General features: G+C 37.0%; 1 protein-coding gene across 3 annotated transcripts; it reads right to left on the bottom strand.

Annotated features, from left to right (window-relative positions):
- Positions 1-2,101: 2,101 nt before the first annotated feature.
- Positions 2,102-22,479, bottom strand: LOC307146473 (uncharacterized protein). Of its 3 annotated transcripts, XM_079850494.1 has the most exons (8): positions 14,482-15,169; positions 10,077-10,249; positions 6,674-6,824; positions 6,210-6,341; positions 5,274-5,369; positions 5,120-5,161; positions 4,828-4,969; positions 2,102-3,774 (listed from the first exon to the last, which is right to left on the bottom strand). In XM_079850494.1, exons 3-8 carry the CDS (start codon positions 6,810-6,812, stop codon positions 3,666-3,668), a joined length of 660 nt encoding a protein of 219 aa, XP_079706620.1. In that variant the 5' UTR covers positions 6,813-6,824; positions 10,077-10,249; positions 14,482-15,169; the 3' UTR covers positions 2,102-3,665. The 3 variants fall into 3 exon arrangements, with proteins under 3 accessions (XP_079706620.1, XP_079706618.1, XP_079706619.1); XM_079850492.1 differs by lacking the exons at positions 10,077-10,249; positions 14,482-15,169 and adding an exon at positions 22,407-22,479; XM_079850493.1 differs by lacking the exon at positions 14,482-15,169 and having other exon boundaries at positions 10,077-11,586.
- Positions 22,480-22,495: the final 16 nt, after the last annotated feature.

Below are 22,495 nucleotides of genomic sequence, written 5' to 3'. Positions count from 1 at the left end.
CGTCCGATTTTGATTAACAGGCGACGAGTTATATACTGTTGTTAAGCAGTCTGAAATCAATCAAATTTTATGTAAATAATCTATGAGAACAAATTTTTGTATAAAAAAAAGAAAAGCTGCCACGTCTGACTTGTTGGATGTGCAGCACCTTATTTGTGTGTATGTGAATTGTGAAGTGTGTCTGTGTGTGATTGTTCGTCACTTCAGTGGAATGTGTGTGTTTGTGTTGGACTCATTTGATTTTAGGTGCATCATACTGTAATGAAGTTCCTGTTTTTTCCCACACTTTTCTCAGTTCGGTTCGCACAGTGGTCACTATATTTTGCGCTATTTGCCATGATGATGCCATGGAACAAAGTTCCGTTAGAAAGACTGCTTTTAGAAATGTAAATTAAGCCAACAGAAGTGACAACAGACACTAAATACAATGATCTCACTATTTGTTGTGTATGAAAATACTGTTTATTCCTCCTGTACTTGGAGTTTTGAAAATGCAAAGCTCTCTGGGGTTGTTAACAAGCAAACCAGACAGTTTAAGACTGCATGTTAAATGTCACTGGCAGCTTAAGAATTCGTTTGTTGAGGGAGTCTGAGAACGATCCAGATTGTTCTGAAGTTTTTAGCAGGTTTTGTTTTGTCAGGATCTTGTAGTAAATATCTGTGTGGGTGCTTGTGTTTGTATGCTGGAGTGTCTCTGTCTGTTTTACTGCTTGTTATACTGTTCGAAAATAAGACCATCCAAATGAAATAACTGTGTAAACAAACAACATTATGTATATATGCAAATATCTTGGCAGCATGTGAATAATCAAATTGATTTGATATCTTTCAGAGGAACTTCCTCTTGTTTTTCTTCTGTTTAGCCCTTTCTGATTATATCTTTTGAAAAATCGTTTTATTCATATGTATATATCCTGCTCTGACGTGACTCCTTTCCATTCAGCGAGGCAATACGTGTCCACTGGCTTTGAACTCACCTCTCTCAGATGTGAAGCGAGTTTTCGTTTGATCCAAAGGGGGTTTTCACTTATACATGTTATTTGTATATAAGCACTTTCCTGCCGCAGTGATGAACTGCTCATCACAGGAGCTTTTAGAAAAGAAAAAAGCTTCAGTTTTACGCGTTGTCTGCTCAGAAGTCGGACGATTATCGATGTCCATCTGCTTTGTTTTTAAGGCTTTGTACTGTTTGCTCTGCATACTGTCCAAATTGTGGCCTCTCCAGGGACGAAAAAATGCCAAATACTAGTCTCAACTAGTATAATCATTCACTGCTATATGGGGACAAATGTAGTCCGATCATAAGGAATGATGCATTTGTCTGACTGTTCAGAGGCGTTTTTGGCATTACTGACTGCTGTTATAATGCAGCCTGATGCAATTTTTATGTACGCTATCATACTATTATTCTGACAAGCAAGTGAAGGAGAAAGAATAGGATACACTGACCTAGGTTTCCATCATGTGATGCCTCTTGTGTTTTAGAGCTTCTGTGGGATTAAAACTTAACGGTTCGAATGACCAAAGAGGCCAAATATTGTACTATGCCACTTCATGTAGATAGAGACACTACCTTCGTAAGTTTGGGGTCAGTTTTTTTTTATAGAAATGAATACCTTAATTCAGCAAGGATGCATTAAATTGATCAAAAGTTACAGTATGAGACATTTACAATGTTACAAAATATTTCAAATAAATGCTGTTCTTTTTAACTTTCTGCTCATCAAAGAATCCTGAAAAAATCCTCAAAAATATTAATCAGCACAACTGTTTTTAACTTTGATGATAATGCCAAATCAGCATATTAGAATGATTAGCATATCCTGAAGGATCGGTGACACTGAAGACTGGAGTAATGCTGCTGAAAATTCAGCTTTGCCATCATGGGTTATTTAAAGTGATTTAAAATAGTAATATTGTGAAATATTATTACAGTAAAGGCTGATCAAATAAATGCGGCTCCTGTGAGCAGAGGATACCTCATTGAAAAATCTTACTGATCCCAAACTTTTTTAGGTTATTGTAGGTGGGTTTTCGATTTTTCTTCGATAATCTGTATTGCATTTAGTTGATTGTAAAAAGGTTAGAGATGAAGTCAATACAAGTGTCCCTTCTTCTGTTTAATAGTGCAGTTGGAGAGTAAAGCAATAAGCATTTTATATACAGTGCTGTATTGTATACAGTATATGCAGTAGATGAGATGTCAGAGCATCACTTCAGTTTTACACCATCCATTTGCATGGACGCCTGTTGTGGCTGAGATCTAGAAACCCGTGGCTTGTGTTTTTGCCATTTAGGATGTCAAAGCTCAGCTCCTGTCAAGCTTCATGTAGATTTAGGATTCCTAGTTCCTCATTTTCAACAACGTCTGCTGGACTCATCTAGATGTCATGCTCTTTATCAAATATTAAATGTATATTATGTATCAGTGGTGATGACACTGGGCGATATTTCCCGCCGCCTTTGAACATCCTCCAAAGCGGGAGATCAATCATCATTTGTATGCCATATGTTTTGCACATTGTGTAGATATTTTAATGGATGTAATACATATTTTTATACATGTCTGGCGCATCCATGAGCTATATTTTGTGAATCGTTTTAAAGATATGAGTATATACGCCATCACGTGTCAATGAAAATGTATGTATTGTGAAAATACTGTCATAAAGGATGTTTTAGAGTCTCTTAAATATATCAGAGGAATGACATGCAGAAACTGTGTCTGTTATTGTTTATTTGCCACAAGTTATGTTTTTCTATTCTGAATATATAGGTTATGATGCATCTTTTCAAATTGTAATTGGACTCTTAGGGTCTTCCTTGATGTATTTAGAAAGTTTCATGTACAAAAATAGTGACATTTAATACAATATATTTCCTATAACTGTCCTTAAGGCTCATTTAGCTGACTATTACATAAATGAAAACTAGTGATATATTAAGAGAATAACCTGACCATTTCTATTTGAATATATTATGCTGTTAAAAAAGACATCAGGTTGATAAACATCTAATGTCTCAAGGGCTTGGATTGTTATCCAGATCATTGTTACTGTCCACAATGTTCATGCCTGTATATATTTCAAATATTGGAGTATTTTCATTTTGGGGAAACTTTTAATGCACTACATTTCAAAAAAATGAAATGAAGAAATAAAGACCCACTCCAAGGCATGATAGTGATGTTCAATTGATTAATTAATCTTTTCAACTGGTTAAAGCGATTCACACTAAGTTTAACCCATTCAACTATAGCAAACAACTGTTTCAATCTTTTAGGAATGAGTCTTGAGTGGTTAAAAAACCATTGATTTGGTCATACCTGACTCAAAATGAGCCAATATGCTACACAATTTGTGTACTTCTTCCATGACTACTCATGACTGACTATATCACCCTAAAAGCATGTCTATTGGAAGAGGTTAATACAAATGACTGGTGGCCATTAGCACAGTTATTAATTGCTTGACTACGGAATTCATTTGTATATAGTTTCGCCACATCTCAAAGCCTACATTGACTTCCCAAACAATCCTGTCAATAGAATAGATATAAAAATCCCCTTTTCTGAAAAACAGGCTCAAACAGCCCTGACAGTGTCTTGTGCTCAGGCTCTTCTGATGTCTTTACAGTCACGGTATCACAGATCAGGAACATTATGCTCAAAGCCTATGTACTGCACAGATGTCTTTGTGGCAGGACGGACACATGTGGGCGACATCTTTGAAGCGATCCATACAGAAGGGGATCAGGCAACATCCGGCCAGACACCTGTGCCAGAAACAAAAAAAATGACAATGAAAATGTTCTTTACTATTCTGGCATTGTAGAAATTTTGTTAAATTGCCTGCTTAGCAGATTCACTAGAGAGGAACTCCTTGAATAATGAAGAACAGTTATTCAATAATGAACAAAACACATGTGAGGAATAATGCCACAGTTACTGTTCTTGAATCAGATTCACACATTTAGTGTTTCAAACTACTGGTTCGGAGCCAGGTCAGTGTTCGGAGCTTGTATCAAACTGCAAAAGTCATGTGATTACAGTAAACAAGGCTTCGATAGCTTTAGAAACCTCACTATTTTACTGTCAGTCCGTCCCTCATCAGTGATGGGGATCATGATTCTTTCTGCTGGTTACATTGATACATAAGTAAGTGGTGACAAATGAGTCTTTGAATCATTCATCAAATCGATTTGTTCAAGAAAAACTGATTCATTCAGCAACAAATTAAAGGTATAGTGAAAAAAAAAATGAAAATTCTGTCCTCATTTACTCACCCTCATGTCTTTACAAATCTCTTCGAACATCTTCATTCTGTGAAACATTATTCGAAGAAATGTCTGTTTAGTTACCCAGATTTTTAAAAACATTTTTTTCTTTTGTTTTCCACAGAAGAAAGTAAGTCACATAGGTTTGAAACAACATGAGGGAATGATGACAGAATTTTCATTTTTGGGTGAACTATTCCTTTAAGTGACTGTGTTTATGAGTGAGCCGTTGAGTCATCCACTCAAATTGGATAAAAACATTAATTCAGCCTGTTTGTGTTGCTCTGCGTCGGCGATGTGATGCACAACGTTTACTTCTGCTGTGTTTTTTCCCCCTGTCTGACTATTTCCATTGACGGAGCAAAAATAGACATGAACTGGCAAAACTGAATAAAACGTGAGTTATTACTTAAGTTACATTAAAACTATATTACATTCGCAGTCGTGCTGTTAGTCTGAATATCAACACGACTGTTATTACTTGCTATATTCGGAACAACAGCGCTCTTGCTCGGTCAGGGATTGATTCTTCACTGTAGAGTAGATACTCACCCCACCACAGATAAGAGACAGCAAAAGAGGAAGGCATTGCTGCCCACTTTATAGCGAATCTCAGTGGTGACAGTCTTATGGCAAGAAGGGCATTTCACTGTGGCAGGGGACATGGTGACATCGTCAAGGTTTACTGCAGTCTCTAGGAAGGCGAAACACGTTCATTTTGTTTATTTATTCATCATATGCAAACAAATTCTATGGCCATCTTAATCCAAGACATTTGTCAAGAAGTATTTGCCCTGCAACGTGTCAGTTGTGAAGATTGTGCAACATAAATGTATTATCTTACCTGTGTTTTCTTCTTGCAGAGCATTGATAGAGGAAATAGTTTCTGTTGGTGAAATGGTAAGAATGTAGTTTGTGGATTTTGGAGCTTTTCCATCTGACGTAATGAGTATATCATACAAAATAATTCATGTTACATTTGCAACATATTATTTTACCTGTTTTTTCCACTTGCAGAGCAATGACAGGAGACATAATTTCTGTTGGAGAAATGGGAAGAATGTAGAGTCCTTGGACTGGAGTCTGAATCGAATCTGTCACAGAGAGTATACCATACAAGATAACTAACGTTACATTTGCATACTAATGACTGGAAATGATCCATAAAATAAATAGTAACATAATGCTTTTTGTGTATCTAGTGTACCTATTTTTTTTTTCTTAAAGGGATAGTTCACCCAAAAATGTAAATTCTGTCAGTAATTACTCACCCTCATGTTGCTCCAACCGCGTAAGACTTTCGTTCATCTTCGCAACAAAAATTAAGATATTTTTGATGAAATCTGAGAGCTGTCTCACTCCTCCATAGGCTTCTATGGGATGGCCCAGAAAAGTTAGTAAAGACATCGTTAAAATAGTCCAAGTGACTACAGTGGCTCAACCATAAGTTTATCAAGTGATGAGAATACTTTTTGTGCAAAAAATACAAATTCAACTATTCATTTTCTTCTGTGTGGGCCTCAGAGTGAGTTCACGTAGTGTAACAGTGCAGCGCTTCTGTGTTGTACGTCAGAACGTAGGCTCACTATTGGCCGACGCTGGTCATGTGTGTGATGCGGGCCAATAGTGAGCCTACGTTCTGACGTACAACAAGTAGCAAGTTTCGATCCCATATCAGCCTATGAAGGAGTGAGACAGCTCTCAGATTTCATCAAAAATATCGTAATTTGTGTTCCGAAGATGAACGAAAGTCTTACGGGGTTTGAACAACAACATGAGGGTGAGAAATTACTGACAGAATTTTTATTTTTGGGTGAACTAACCCTTTAAAAGCATATTGTTTCATTAAAATGTCCAATGTTCTGAATATGTATATGAATATAAGAAATCATGAGATTTTGCACAAGCTTTTTTAATCATCTAGAGACACATGCCATTGTCTGTTAACTGTGTTGTGATACGTTGGCTTTTTTTCCGAACAAGATCCTTCTGTTTTTGCTCCAGTAACTTCAACTCCTCCTCTATTTTGTCCAGTTCTGACGGGCCCTCTTCGTTTGCAAGGTTTCCTAAAAGCAAAAAAAAAAAAAAAGTAAAACAACCAAATTATTGTTTTTACTAACTAGTCAAATGTAAGTGAAGATGAATGACCAGGGTGAATTCATTGCAATTTGAATGCTCATTTCCTGGCAAAGGTGCAGCTCCTTTAGTAAGAGAGAACGAGTAATTGCACTTCATTGTTTGCATGTTTTATTGTGCAGGGAAAAGCCACATGTTGAAGTTCCTCTTCTGAATACCTCCAGTAATGTTCCCATTGATCAAACTAATCAAGGTCCAATTTATTGTTATTTTTTAATGGTCAGTCGTTTCTTCATCATCAACATTCTTTCTAAAGAGTTACCTTCTATTTTGGAGTTCCTCTTTTGGATCTCCTGTAGAAACTGAAGCCGGTTTTGGAGGTGTTGTCGTCTGAAGAGGATGTTCCACAGTTCTGTGGTTTCTTCATCCTGTTCAGAGCCCTGTGGCAGCACTGTGGTCATAGTATTGCCTCCCTGCAGGCCAAATTACATCAGTTTTACAATCTAATTTGTACATATTTACATTTTGACATTTGCAGCCTTCATTTGCAGACTTCATTTGCAGCCTTCTGCGGATTTGCAGCCGCAATAATGGGTTAGCAAGCCATTTAAAATGATCTGGATTTCGGCATTGTTTACTCCAAAAAAAAAAAAAAAGTGGTCAGATTTTAATTTAAGTCACGCTTGTTGACAAACACAATCTGACTATACTATTAACACAATTGTTAAGTTAGTGAACCCTTGAATTTAGGAACTTGGGGATCCTTCTTCAGCAGAAAATCCTCCATCAAACACTTTTTTCCTCTAAAAAAAGGGTTGTGTATTTTTGGCAACAAGTTCAGCTTTCATCTCAGAAGTCCAAAGAACATTTTCCCAGAAGCATTATGGAATATCCAGGTGCCAAACTTGAGACACACTTGCTTTAGACTGCAGTGGTTTCCTATGCCTTGTCCTTTCATAAACCATGTTTTGTTCAGTGTTTTGTCTGATGTTGGACACATGAACAATGACTATAGCAGTTTGTAGAGTTTATGAAGGTCTTTTGCTGTTGTCCTTGGATTCTTTCTCACCTCTTTCAGGATTGTTCATTATGTTCTTAGTGATCTTTTCAGGATTCCCACTCCTGGGAGAGAAGCAACAGTCCAGAATTTTCCACATTTGTTGACAGGGATTTATGAACTCCCAGGTCTTTAGAAAAGCTTTTGTAGCTTTGTGTTTTAGGGTTCTGTGTTAAGCACTAGCCAATCTTTCTTGAGAACAGATTTATTAGTAACTTTTTTAGTGGTTTTTTTTTTTTTTTTCCTTTATTTAAATGGCAGGGCACCTGTGTGACCAACACTTCCAATGATCTCATCTCCTTAATTTACTCCAATTTACCTTTTGGAGGTTACTTTTGGTTCACTTATTTTCTCCACCCTGTATTGTGAACCACCCAATGTCTGTTTGTGTGTATTAGTCAGATTGCGTTTGTCTTTAAGATCATATTGCATTTAATTAATAGGGCTGCACGATATTTGAAAAAACTGACATTGCGATTTAGTTTTTCAGCTATATATATTACGATTTGAAAACAGTTTCACCAGATAATTGGAAAAGCTCTATATGGAAAGAATTAATGATTGAGGTGATTTTGTAGGGGAGTGCGTCTGTGTAGAAAATAAAAAACAAAGTACAACCATGAGATAAATGCAATAGAACAAAGATACAAATTAAGTTTTTCAGTTAAGTCTAACAGTATTCATTGAATAATCAAATGTAAAATAACACTGCAGTCTTCACTGTATTAATTAAACAATCTTTGATAACGCAACAAAAGTGATTTTCTCTTTGTATTTTGTTGTTTGATTAACATTAGTGACAGACAGCAGCAGGTTTATTAGGCTGCTGTTACTTTAAGAGCTAAAGCTCTTAATCCAATATATTGATACGCATCCGTTTTCTTTCTCATTTGTTTCCGTTCACATAAGCCATGTGACTGTGTTTACGAGGATACTTGCTGAGACGGGTATTTTAATGTTATTTTGCTGTATTTGTACGTTCAAGCAGAAATAGAGGCGGAAGAATAGCCTACCGAATTCTGAGTTCCGAAATGAGTTTTCTTTTATGTCTTCTTGCGCTCCAATGGTTTTAAATTGCTTGAATGGACCTAAACCATGTGCAAATGATAAACTTTCACACTATGATGGTTAAACTTTGCAATTAACCCAAGAATCACTTGCATTTCGAACCTCTGTGCCTTGTCCGTACAGATCAACTACCATCCCTATACTTGACATCGAACATAGTGATATAAATCGATTGATCGTGCAGTGCTAATAATCAATGCCGAAATCCACACATTTTCAAACTTTAATATTAATATTAATACTAAAATGTCAAAAATATAACCTCTGATTTGTTAAATATTGCTGTCTCAGGTGTGGTAGTGATAGTTCACTTAAATAGCCTATATCTTTAACTACACACATACAGCCTACAAGACTTTGGAATCTAAAGTGATATTTTATTCAGTGAAAATTTGCTTTTGCCAAACAAATATGCCACAAACATTTCCCGGCCAAATTCCATTGAATTCTTTGCGGTTGTGTGATATAGATCATTTCTGAAGTATGCAACCCAGGCTTTCTCATCATTGCCTTCACTTCACTGCTGCTCAAGAATGTACAGTAAAGGGCAAAAATATGCAATCAACATTTTGATCTTCTATGTAATACACTGTTGCTATTTTTAGTCAATTGACGTTCTGTTGATCACAATCATGCTTACCGGAAATGTCACAGACTTTTTTTTTTTTTTATCTTTGAAGAAATTAGAATATTTTGTGATGAAATTTTTACGAAATCTGTTACTTAAATATTATAAATGCACATTTTTAAATTTGCCAGGACTGTGAAAGTGAATATATTGTTTACATGTTGCACTGAATTTTAAACAATCCAAAAGCATGAAAAAAAAAAAAAAAAAAAACGATTAAATATTGATGTAGATTTTCACTTTTTTTGCAAAGCAACAAGGTGTTTAGGCATTTGCGTCATTACATTGTACAAACAGTATGTGTATATGAAGACTTCAGATGCAAAAGCCTCTAAGTGCCATCTGAAATTTTCTTCTAGAATGATCATTTTTATCAAGCTTGTATATTTATGTTCAGTTATTTCACTTTAATGGCAATGAAAATTACCTATTAATTGTCATTAAAGGGATAGTTCACCCAAAAATGAAAATGCTGTCATCATTTACTCACCCTCATGTTGTTCCAAACCTGTATGACTTTCTTTCTTCTGCTGAACACAAAAGAAGATATTTTGAAGAAAGTCGGTAACCAAACGACTGATGGACCCCATTGACTTCCATAGTAGGAAAAAAAAACAACCTTCTTTAAAATATCTTCTTTTGTGTTCAGCAGAAGAAAGGAAATCATACAGGTTTGGAACAACATGAGGGTGAGTAAATGATGACAATTTACATTTTTGGGTGAACTATCCCTTTAAAGTGAAATTACTGAGCTTAAATATATGAGCTTGATAAAAATGCTCATTTTAAAAGAAAATTTCAGATGGCACTTAGAGGCTTTTGCATCTTAAGTCTTTATATATTTCATGTTCAGTTTTCAGTGTATCAGGCACCATTTATGGTGGACATAAGCACATTTAAATGATAAATAAAAAACATTGATCATATGAATGAAAACGGTTTAATATCTAAATGTTGGGCACTTCACATTACCTGTAGGCAATAGGATATTGTGTTTGTTTGGCGAGTCACAGTCCAGCTCCAGTCCTGGAAATGTTGAAGCCGGGTTTTTTTATTCCTCTCTCAGTCCTTCTTCAGCAGTTCTCCTTATGCTGGAGCATTTTGCAGTCTTTGAATATTTCCCCATGACTCCTTATGCCTTCATCCTCATATTGGTGTGAATGTAAGTGATAATATCAGATTACATAAATAACAAAAATAAAATGAATAATCCTAAAATATTGCAGAAAGCTTCACAGTAAATGACATCCAATCGTTCAGATAATATTCACATATCCTTCACCGTTTCTGTTGTGAGAGCTAAACAAGCAACGATACGATTTTCATATTGGTTTGAATGAATTTTCATAATCAAATATGCAGTAAGGGGTGACGTTCTGACTGTAAACTGGTTTGTATGTGTATGGTAAATGGTTACTGGTTAAATGGTATTGTAACATGAATATGCTCTTCCTTATAGATTTATGTTATGTTTGTTTGACTGTGTCTGGTTTAAAAGCATTTTTAATTGATGAGGAAACCCATGAAAAAGCACGAGCACATAATTTATTCTTAGGTCATAACATAAATTATTGTTTCATTTTTACATGTTATTTCAGGTGTTTTTTTAAGCGACATCTTGTTACCTTTAATTAGGACACACTTCATTGAAAAGTGTTCCAAAAGAAGTTGACTAAAATAAAGAGTTATCATCCTTTCCTGTCGGTCACCTGTAGAGGTCAGACTTTCACAGTGACAGAGTAAACGCTGTGGTGAGAGAGCTGTTCTGGACTGCTGATTTCATTTGAATTTGCAAATTTGGTTTTGAATGTGAACTTGAAGAATTAGAATTAAAATAAGTGAAATCCATATACAAATAAAATCTGCTTTATTGATTGTTTTGACAGATTCATTAGACTATCTTAGTTTAGATAAATGTGTCTAAAGCAGTGTTATTTTTGTCAAGTCAAGTCACCTTTATTTCTATAGTGATTTTTACAATACAGATTGTTTGCAGTGATAACAGGAAAATAGTGCAACAAAGTTTGATTTGGCTACAGAAGCTCTAGAAGAAAATAGCGTCATTGTCCAGCTGAAGTCAGTTCAGTGTTGATTCATTTCTGTTGTAAAAATCATTAGTTATTAAAGGAGAACTCCGGTCAATTTTAACATTGAGCTCATTTTTTTGTACATTTGGAGTGCTGTCAACACAGAGAACAATGACAAAAATCGGTGTTGCCTACACCGTGTTATCCTCTTTTTAAAATTTGCACCCTGTTGACTTCAATGGGGCAAGTTTTAAACCTGCTTTTAGCCTCTTAACATCCTTGATGTGTCATTACAAGTGCACAGGTCATGTGAGTGATTCCTTCAGAGTGAACGCGGTGAATCTGACTGCAGTAGATGTGAAAGAAATGAATAAAAATGATATTTATTTAGCCAGCGCTCATACCTGTATTTACATCCTGTTTTCGGTCAAAGTCTATAGTAATCGATTGTCGAGTTCACGCGCATTGGTTTAGTACCTATGATCATGCGCGTGAACTCGACAATCGATTACTATGGACTTCGACCGAAAACAGGAAATAAATACAGGTATGTGCGCTGGCTGAATTATTATCATTTTTATTCATATCTTTCACATCTACTGCAGTCAGATTCACCGTGTTCACTCTGAAGGAATCACTCACAATGGCTGGGCACTTGACACATCAAGGATGTTAAGAGGCTAAAAGCAGGTTTAAAACTTGCCCCATTTAAGTCAACAGGGTGCAAATTTTAAAAAGAGGATAACTCGGTGTAGGCAACACCGATTTTTGTCGTTGTTCTCTGTACTGACAGCACTCCAAATTTACAAAAAAATGAGCTCAATGTTAAAATTGACCGGAGTTCTCCTTTAATTTAGTTCATTTATCTATACATCAACTCTGAAAAATACAATGCTGACATCGTCCAGCTCAGTTCAGTTCAGTTCACATACAATGGTGTCAATGCAGTCAGATTAATAATATTATATTAAGTGAATATTATTATCATCAGATGATTAGTATCATTGATATACTATTAGTTTTTGTAAATATTTTGGATTTTATTTTTTTATATTTTCTGTTTTCATTTTAGTAAAAATTTTACGTTAAGTTTTAGTTTTTTTAGTTTTAGTTATTTTAGGCCTACTTCAACTTTAAACGTATAAGAAATGTTGCCTGAAATATATATATATATATATATATATATATATATATATATATATATATATATATATATATATATATATAGTTTGTTTGCTTTCAGTACATGTTTATTTTATTCCATAATGAAAATGTGTTTGTTTGTGGGGTTTTTTTTTGTATGGTTTTAGTGGTAGTTTTAATAGTTTTAACAATAGTAACCCTGTTGAGGATATAAACAAAAGTGTTGAAGAGATTTCTAGTAGGCGAATCGATCTGAATTGAAAGGTAGTAATTGATTAAATTCTGTATTCCCAATGTTGGAGTCATTGTGAGCTCTGTTCAGGCGGTCGATGTGTGATGTGTGTCCAAACATATGTCCATTGGTGCTCATTGAGCATGTCTGTGAAACATCGATATCCACTTCCTGTTTAAGAGGAAGCAGCTGGAGTTGAGCCGTGAGTGGGGATTGGGAATGAAAGACCTGACACATGAGACGGCACTGCAAACCCCTGTGTAACCCTTCCTTCTCCCTCCATTATTAACAGTCCAAACCTCCACCGTTTCTCTTCCTTTTGCTTTATTATCCTCGGATCTATCGTATTATTTCAACTCTCTTTCTCTGTTCTATCTATAGAATTGCATAATATGTCACAGACAGACCCCTGCTGCAGGCACATGTGCTAAACGTGATCTGGGATGATGACGTCACCAGGGGTGGGTATGGGGGGTGGTGCTTGAACAGGCAATGGGATGAAGTGGGGTGGGAGGGGCAAGGGGGACTAAATCAATGAGCAAAGGAACAGAAAGAAATTATGCAAATATTGTTGCACTGCTCAAAGTTGCTGCAGTCTTTATTCTGTCTGGCTTCACAAACTGGATTTAGATTAAGGCAGGAGTAGGCCTTAGTTAAAATGAATCTTGAGACAAAACAATGGCACTGACATGTTTTAAGATATGACAGCGAAAGCTGCTTTCAGTTAAGACAGCTCAAAGATGCATTTTATTCGGGGATTAGACTTAAAGGGATTGTTCACTCAGAAATGAAAATTCTTTCATTAATTACTCACCCTCAAGTCAATGCAAACCCGTAAGACTTTTGTTCATCTTCGGAACACAAATGAAGATCTTTGATGAAGTTTGAGAGCTTTCTGTCCCTCCGTTGACAGCTACGCAACTACCACTTTGATGCTTCAAAAATTCATAAAGAGATCGATTGTAAAACGAATCCATATGAATTGAGTGGTTTAGTCCAACATTTTCTGAAGAGACGCAATCGCTTTATATGATGAACAGACTGAATTTAGGAATTTACTAAATCAAGTCCCGCCCTATTTTTTCTTGTTCGAGGAGCCGTTTCTCCCCAATTCGCTGCTGGTTCCTTCGCGCTTTTCCTTTGGAGTTTTTTTTTATTTTATTTGTAAAATAAAGCCTGTGGTTAACATAACTTGACTATACTTTGACGTTTTGTTCTACAATGTAAATTACACAGACCCATAGTGAAAACGTTAATTTTGATGCAGTTATGTTCATTTTTCAAAACGTAGCCTACGTTTTTGAACTAAGACAGCTTGCTGTGTGAGAGTGTGCATTGTACGTTGTAGAACAAACGTCAAAGTATCGTCAAGCTATGTTTACTACAGGCTTTATTTTACTTTATAAAACCATAAATTTAGTTTTTCCTCTTTGTCGCCATCTCTGTTCGAAATCTGCAATTGCAGTTATTCACGGAATTATCAGCTTTACGTGGGTTGTGTCTCGGCACGGCACAGCGCGGATGAATTAATGTTTTGAGGAGAATGTGCGGCCGTCAGTGAACGTGCAGGTGTGGATACTGTCATTCGCAATCACAAATTCTACTTTTTGGAAGTATGACCAACATAAGAATTTTCACCGGAAAATGTCATCTGAACAAGTAAGTAACATCCACTTTTGTTCTGACCAACTAAGGGAAAAAAAGCATTGCAGTAAATCGCGCTGATCTAACGATCGCTTATCATATCATGTCAAAACGTGCAAATTATACTTCTCAAATTGTTAATGTTAACAACATCAGCTTTGATTGACAACATTTAATGTGTATTAGGGCTACCTGTTACAGTAGTTCAGTTTCCATTTCTGTGCAGTCTAATTTCTAATAGTCATAGCAACAAATAAATGTTCCTTAGAACGGTTTCTCTTTGAAATACAAACATATCTGTGATCAGATGCAAATATAATCGAATTTTTACCTTTCAAAAGCCCTTCCGATATGTTTCCTTGTTTTCCAATGGGCCCGGTTGCAGTCTTTTTTTCTGTAGCCACTCCGAAGTCCGAAGTCTTTTGCATTTTACAATGGGTGAATCTCCAGTTGTCACCGGTGATTGTCGTTTGAACCTTTCTGGATCCGCCATCAAATTGATAAGTTTAATTATATCAAGTGCTGTGAGAAAAGGCTATAAATCTCCACCTCCAACATCCTCACACGCAATTTAGCCTACTAGCCGAGACACGCTCTTTATGTGTACAGATGTGACATTGTGCTCGAATTTCCCGCGGAAATCCACCAGTACCACTGGAATTAAAAACATTATTACAAGCTTACCGTTTTGAATCGAAGGCAAGCACATAGTTTTGAACACTGGCTGGTTATGTAGGCTACTTGCTCAAAAATTTATTTTGGATAATTTTGAACCCAAAAAAGTTACGGACTGCAGCTTTAACTTGTTTTAATTTCTGTCCTCCTTAAAAAAAGCATAATGCTCCAATTATTTGTGAACTCAGTCATTCAAATTTGCATATATGATTACAAAAAACAGCTCATTGGAATGCAATTGATTGGAGTTGAATAGTCTTTGCAGCCTGATGGATGGCAGACAGAATCACTGCAGACAGTGCTGTGAGCGCGTGCTGGTCAGGCAGCTGTGCTCATTTGTCTGTGACGTTGTTCTAATCTGCTGCGAGCGAGTGAGTCGGCGCAAACCCTCAGAAGCCAGGAGGGCAGGAGGGAACGAACGTGTGCGTATGAACATGGGGGAGGAAGAGAGCGGACAAATCAGAGAGACACAATAGATCATTACACCCATCTGACCAAACACAAACTCATTTGTAGCCTACACTCAGACGTAGGCTACTGTAAACAGACTGTGTGTTAAGCAAGCAGATGCTCTCTTGAGATTTAATATTATTTTTCCTGTGGCTAAAACAGAGCATGGCGCTAGCAAGGTCAGGGTCATGGGTTTGATTTGTGAAAATTTATGAATCACAGGAATACATCATGTTTTGAAATATATGAAAACAGCAAATTGTTAGCCTACTTATAGTTGTAAGAATATGTCACAATTTTACTGTTTTTATGGCATTTTGATTAAATAAATGCAGCCTTGGCACGCATAAAGAGACTTCTTTCAAAAGCATTTAAAGGTGAACTAAGTAACTTTTTTACCTTAACTGAACAGCTTCGGAGTCATTGGAATGGTTATATTACTTATTTCGGGTTGAATGGTGATCGTTTCGCACCCCCCTGGTGCCCGTGAGCGGAAAATACGCACTTGCAACTTTGAGCCGGCGGGCCGCTGGCCGCCGCGTCAGGAAGTCTCGCGTGATATCAGGTCTCGCGATGTAAACAATTGCTTTACGGCCAAAAGAAATCTGCTAAAATGCTGTCATTATTGCGCTCCCTCACGCTGTTTGAACCCGAATGAAGAAGACGTTTTAAAGAATGTCCCATCTGCTTTGATGTCGTTGATCTACTAGCCTCTGGTGTCCGAGAATCGCCTACGAGTTTTTACAACAGTGTTGTCAAATATCTATTCCGAAGCTGTGGGGGGAGCTCTAGAGAGAAACCTGCGAGCAAAAAGCGAGAATACAGCGAAGAAATCCCGAAGTTACTGAGCCCCGCTTTAACAATCTCACCGACCCCAAACTTTTTAAAGCGGTATAGTGTAAATTATTTCCAAATGTTCTCTTGCAAATACAGTATAATTGTATCATTCTTTGTGGTGGGCCATGTTTAATGCATGAATTGATTAAAAACAATGTAGGCCTTGAATGCCATGTCAGTTGCTTTGCATTAAAGCTTTTAATAAATGTAATGTAATACTAATTATTATTAATATGTTTTGCAAAGTGAGAGCGTATACTGCAGGTGTTTGTTCTCTTTCAGTTTTCTGTCTTTTTCAGCTCTGTCTGACTTTGAGTAGTTAACATGATCCAGTTAGCCGCTGATGGTAGATCAGATGTATTGTGACCACCTTTAAAGGTGCTCTAAGCGATGTCATGCATTTTTTAGGCCAAAACATTTTTTGTCACATCCAGCAAACATCTCCTCACTATCCGCTAGCTGCCTGTCCCCTGAACACACTGTAAAAAAAACTGCGGTCTCTGTAGACAGCCCAGGCTCCACAAACGGCAAGAAAAACAAACTGGCCCAGCCTGGACCACGAAACATAACAAACAGTGTTCCAGCCAATAACCGACAAGAATGATTTGGGGGTGGGGGTTGGGGGGTTAGTGCGCGTGCACATGAAGGGGGATGTGGGGAGTGGAGGAGATAGAAGCATGAAGACGGAAGTTAGCTAGAGGAGAGATGTCCTAGACAACGACAACGACTAATGTTAAAAATGTATATTCTTGAGAATGTTGATATGGCCGACACACGACCAAAGAGAAGACGTTCCGATGAACAAATAACAAAGAAAAGGGAAAAGGAGAAGGAACGCGCAAAGTCCCGAATTTACATTGGAAAAGCGTTCAAAAGGTGGCGAGAACTCCGGCAGAAGGGCTTCCAATCCGACATTCAGGTGGCTCTGTTTTTGCTGGACAGGTGGGTAAATTCAGTTTGTTTTTTCTAAATGGTTCATGAGTGTTTCAGGAAGCACGGAAGGGAGGGGGAGGGGACGGGATGAGGAGGAGGGAGGGTCGAGCTTGCCTCGTTTTGTTTGACAATACTTTGAGAGTCAACAAGAAGTGACGTCACCCAGCATCGCTTAGAGCACCAGAAAGATCACTTGTCAGAATTGTTTACTTGCTCTTTCGGCCCACTTCTGTGTTTACAGTGTCCTTGTTTCATTTAGTTACTGTAGTAATAACATTACCAAACCAAACCTCAATCCTAACCCTAACCCTGTAGACCTTATTCAGAGCAGCGCCATGACCGGTATGAAAGCGAGGCTGTGAGGGATAGACAGTGTTTTCAATGGCATCCTCTGTAAAAAGCTGTATAAAGCTCCTAGATCACTTCTAGTTTTCCACTGCTCGTGATGTCTGGAGTTCTATGTCTACTGAAGTTTCTTGGAAATATATTTTTGCAGTGTTTCGTCAGCAGACCAATCCAAAAACATTAAATAACAGTACAACCCTCTGAAGAGATGTATGTCTATCCCTCACAGCCTCGCTTTCATTCCCGTTAAAAATCAAAGATGGCGCTGCTGTGCATAAGGTCGATAAGTACATGTAGTTAATTATTATTACACAGTATCTAAATGCATAATTACACTGTTACTCGGACACCTTAAAATAAAGTGTAACCATTTGTACTTTTATTGATCTTTTATTGATCAAATGTTTGGGTGTATTTTCAACATTGGTGTTGCAAATTCAGCAATTTTTTAACCTGTTAAATGTTATGATGTTATCTAGTTTGGCTGACACAGATGAAGTTTAGTTGAAACTGGCTTTATGTGCAGTATGTGTTGTCAGGAGGAATTCCGGCTCAGGAGTTTGGCTTAAAGGGTAACTCTCGCCAAATTGCAACCTAGGGTCTTTTTGTTAATCTACCCGAGGCAAACTTTCGTTTAAAAGCATAATTATAATGGAAACGCCACTTTTAAGTTTGACCATATCTTCGTTTTCAGTCAAATTGCCTTTTGAATGGGAGTGCTAGCGGCACGACTATGATAGCATCAAAATCGCTATTTTTAAAACACTAAGAAGGCTCGACACAACATAAAACTGTGCTTGAAGTATCACCAGGGGCTCTACACATGAACTCGAGCACTGAGAACATTGTTTGTGTACACAGAGTTTACAAAAAAGAAAGATTTCGAACAACTGTTGCTGTTTCCAGCCGCCAGCATTTTGACAGTCAAAAGTAGTCGATCTCTGAATGTGAATGAACTGACTCTGAATTTTAGTATTGTTTCTTATATGAGGATCCTTTTTCAAATACAAGGTCAATATTGATTATCACTAACGACAAAACAACAAATTATCCATGAATTTATATGGAACTAAGCTTTAGAAGCTTTCCATCTTTACTCTCCTCCCTGTTACGTTGCATTCGGAGATCGACTATTTTTGACTGACAAAATGCCGGCGAACGGAAACACTAACTGATAAAGTAAATCGTACAAAACCTTTCTTTGTAGTAAAATTTGTGTACACAAAGAATGTTGTCAATGCTCGAGTTCATGTGTAGAGCCCCTGGTGATACTTCAAGCACAGTTTCATGTTGTGTCGAGCCTTCTTAGTGTTTTAAATATAGCTATTTTGATGCTATCACTGTAGTGCCCCTAGCACTCCCATTCAAAAGGCATTTTGACCGAAAACGAAAATACAGTCAAACTTAAAAGTGGCGTTTCCATTCTAATTATGCTTTTACATGAATGTTTGACTCGGGCAGATTAACAAAAATAGCCTAGGTTGCAATTTGGCGAGAGTTACCCTTTAAAAACAAAAGTGCTCAGAACTGACAGCCGTGAGCAAAGATACCAACATGAAGGTCATGGGAAGGAGACATGCTTCCAGTTTCCAGATGGGCCACTGAGCTGAACGAGTGTTGTAGGTGTTAATGCAGCTATCAAATCTTTTACCCATAATATCCTGTGCTGACTCATGCCCACTCATTCATTCCAGCCTAAACTCCTGACAGGAGGCACAGGCTCCTGGAGTGGCAGTGTGAGTCATCTGATATCAAACCTTTTCTGATTCATAAGAAGTCGCTTATGCTCACCAAGACTGCATTTCTTTGATCAAAATACTGTAAAAACAGTATTATTTGGAAGTATTATTATCATTTAAAACAAGTGTTTTCTACTTTAATACATTTTTAAAATGTAATTCATTCCTGTGATGGCGAAGCGGAATTTTCAGCAGTCTTCAGCGTCACATGATCCTTCAGAAATCTGATTTGGTGCTCAAGAGACATTTATTATCAATGGTGAAAACAGTTGTGCTGATTCATATATTTTTTAAAACCCTTTAGGTAAATTAGGTAAACATTAAGTATTAGAAATTAAGTTAAACATCTTTTTTCTTTTTTAAAACCAGAATGCCTAAACCTTTTCTGATTCTTTAAGATGCGACCCCTCTCCTACCTCATCGTAACCTTACCACAAACTCCTTTTCAAAATGCAGCACAATGTTCACACTTAGCAGGAAGACATCTGCGCTTTCCCTCTCCCCTGCTATGAAGAACATTGGACTTTGAACTTCGAGCTGTGCCAGTGATAACATGGGAACAGAACAGAGAATGGGCGACCATTTCAGAGGCCAAAATAAAGAGTGCTTTAGTCAGTGTGATCGGACTTTACATTTGACTATAGATCAAAATCAAGATGGCTGATGGCTCGAAGTTTGAGGGCCTATGCCAAGGTTCATCTGGCAAACCATAGCACCATGCTCGCTAACGCCGGTTTACTTGGCAACGTTTCGGTTTCCAAGTCACGCCCTGAAAAACACAAACACAGAGAACAGTAGCGCCGTGCTCTCTCTCTCTCTCTGATTCAGAGGTGAAACAAGGACATCCAACTTGAGAACCTGCTGACCTCTCCACACTCCTCAAGTGGCCATGAGTTAAGCAGGCGATATTGTCTCTCGAAATACCTGCTGTAGCTTTATGCCTAGTATATCATATATTTCCATGTAATCCAAATGGCCATATTAATTTTCGTAGTAATTTTTGCTTTTCTTTTTAAAAATGTAAATTTGTATATTTAAACATTTTAAAAATAATATGTTTGCTTGTAATTTATTCCTATGATGGCAAAGCTGAATCATCAGCATCATTATTCCAGTCTTCAGTGGCACATAATCCTTCAGAAATCATTCTAATATGCTGATTTATTGTTTCTTATCAATGTTGAAAACATTTTTGTGGAAATTGTGATACTTTTTTCAGGATTTTTTGATGAATGGAAAGTTCAAAAGAACAGAATTTATTTCAAACAGAAATATTTTAATAAATTATAACGGTCACTTTTGATCAATAATGCATGCTTGCTGGCATTAATTCGAAAATAAGTGCTAGAAATTAAGTATTAATTTCTTTGACCCTTTTGAAAGAATAACTGGAAAACCAGAATATTGAATACAAAATACTGATTAAGAAATTTGCTCAGATCCTAATGATCCTATGTAAAGATTTGTAACCAGTTCATAATGTTGTGATGATTTGACGCCGTTAGAGTAAAGGGAAAAATAAAATATTTTTCTCCGATTAGGCTTAAAATCCCCACTTCAGTCTCACTTTAAGTAATTTGTATCATCTTGTAAGTAGAAATAATGAAAATTAAATAATAATAGTAACAATAACAACAACTTAATAGACTTAAAGGGCACCCATTATGCCCCTTTTCACAAGATTTGTAAAATAAGTCTCTGATGTCCTTAGAGTGTGTATGTGAAGTTCTAGCTCAAGATACCCAAAAGATAATTTTTTACAGCATGTTTAAATAGTCACTTTTTGGGGCTGAGAAAAACAGCTTTAGTGTGTATCCCTTTAAATGCAAATGAGCTGCTGCTGGGCGGAGCCTCACGAGTTCGCGCTCTCAGGAATATCTCATCTCAGGGAATGATAATATCAAAGCAGAAACTCTCAGTACCATGTTCATTTCACCCGGAGTCAGACAATAATGCCCACAGAGCCAGAGAGTATGCTATATGGGGATGCACGTATAGTTTAATATAATTACGGTTGTAACTTATTTATCACCTGCTTTTATCAACTATTAAAGGAGAACTCCGGTCAATTTTAACATTGAGCTCATTTTTTTTGTAAATTTGGAGTGCTGTCAGTACAGAGAACAACGACAAAAATCGGTGTTGCCTACACCGTTATCCTCTTTTTAAAATTTGCACCCTGTTGACTTCAATGGGGCAAGTTTTAAACCTGCTTTTAGCCTCTTAACATCCTTGATGTGTCATTACAAGTGCACAGGTCATGTGAATGATTCCTTTAGAGTCAACACGCGGGTGAATCTGACTGCAGTAGATGTGCAAGATATGAATAAAAATGATGTTATTTCAGCCAGCGCACATACCTGTATTTACATCCTGTTTGCGGTTGAAGTCCACAGTTGTCGAGTTCGGGTGCATGATCGTACGTACTAAACCTATGCGCGTGAACTCGTCAATTGATTACTTCAACCGCAAACAGGATGTAAATACAGGTATGTGCGCTGGCTGAAATAACATAATTTTTATTCATATCTTTCACATCTACTGCAGTGAGATTCACCGCGTGTTGACTGAAGGAATCACTCACATGACCTGTGCACTTGTAATGACACATCAAGGATGTTAAGAGGCTAAAAGCAGGTTTAAAACTTGCCCCATTGAAGTCAACAGGGTGCAAATTTTAAAAAGAGGATAACACGGTGTAGGCAACACCGATTTTTGTCGTTGTTCTCTGTACTGACAGCACTCCAAATTTACAAAAAAATGAGCTCAATGTTAAAATTGTTCTCCTTTAATACAAGCCTGCTGTTGTGGACCGGTCCGAATGATGGCCAAAATATACTGATGAGTTTAATGAAAATTTTTTATACATCACACAAAAGATGAACTGAAGCGTCAGTTTTACTCCAGAAAATCACTGTAAGAGCTGAATAAACACAGTATAAGAAGTGCGCATTAAAGTCTTATCCATAAATCCTCTATCCCTTTCATTGTCATCAACAAACACAGTGAATTACACAAAACACTTGTTACAAATAACAGTAAACAAATATATACACATCTTTTCAGTGGGTGCTTAATAAACTGGTAAACTTTATGTCCGTAAAAAAAAACTCCTATGAACTGTAATAAAGTGCACGCTCTCCCTTCCAGTACTGCCGTGACCAGTATCACACCGGAGACTATAAGCTGGATCACGAACAGTACAGATCCATCCTCGAATAACAACGAGGGTAAATGACGACTGTTATGTTCATTCTTACAACTTATAACAAAATACCTCAATCATTCTTGTCTACCGCTGCTCCGGGGTCGAAACAATGTCGGACTGTGTACAGCTCACTCAGGATGGGTCTATGCTCAAACTGC

This window comes from Squalius cephalus, assembly GCF_949319135.1.
Source record: "Squalius cephalus genome assembly, chromosome: 19".
NCBI lineage: Eukaryota > Metazoa > Chordata > Actinopteri > Cypriniformes > Leuciscidae > Squalius > Squalius cephalus.
The sequence above is the reverse complement of the archived record's forward strand: the minus strand, read 5'-3'. Positions and strand labels throughout refer to the sequence as shown.

What these genes read in the sequence shown, in the direction of transcription:
- LOC307146473 (XM_079850492.1), bottom strand. An exon ending in GAGGAACTCCAAAATAGAAG is followed by an intron (nt 6,342 to 6,673) that starts GTAACTCTTTAG and finishes TTTTGCTTTTAG; the next exon opens with GAAACCTTGCAAACGAAGAG. An exon ending in TCTGCAAGAAGAAAACACAG is followed by an intron (nt 4,970 to 5,119) that starts GTAAGATAATAC and finishes TCGCCTTCCTAG; the next exon opens with AGACTGCAGTAAACCTTGAC.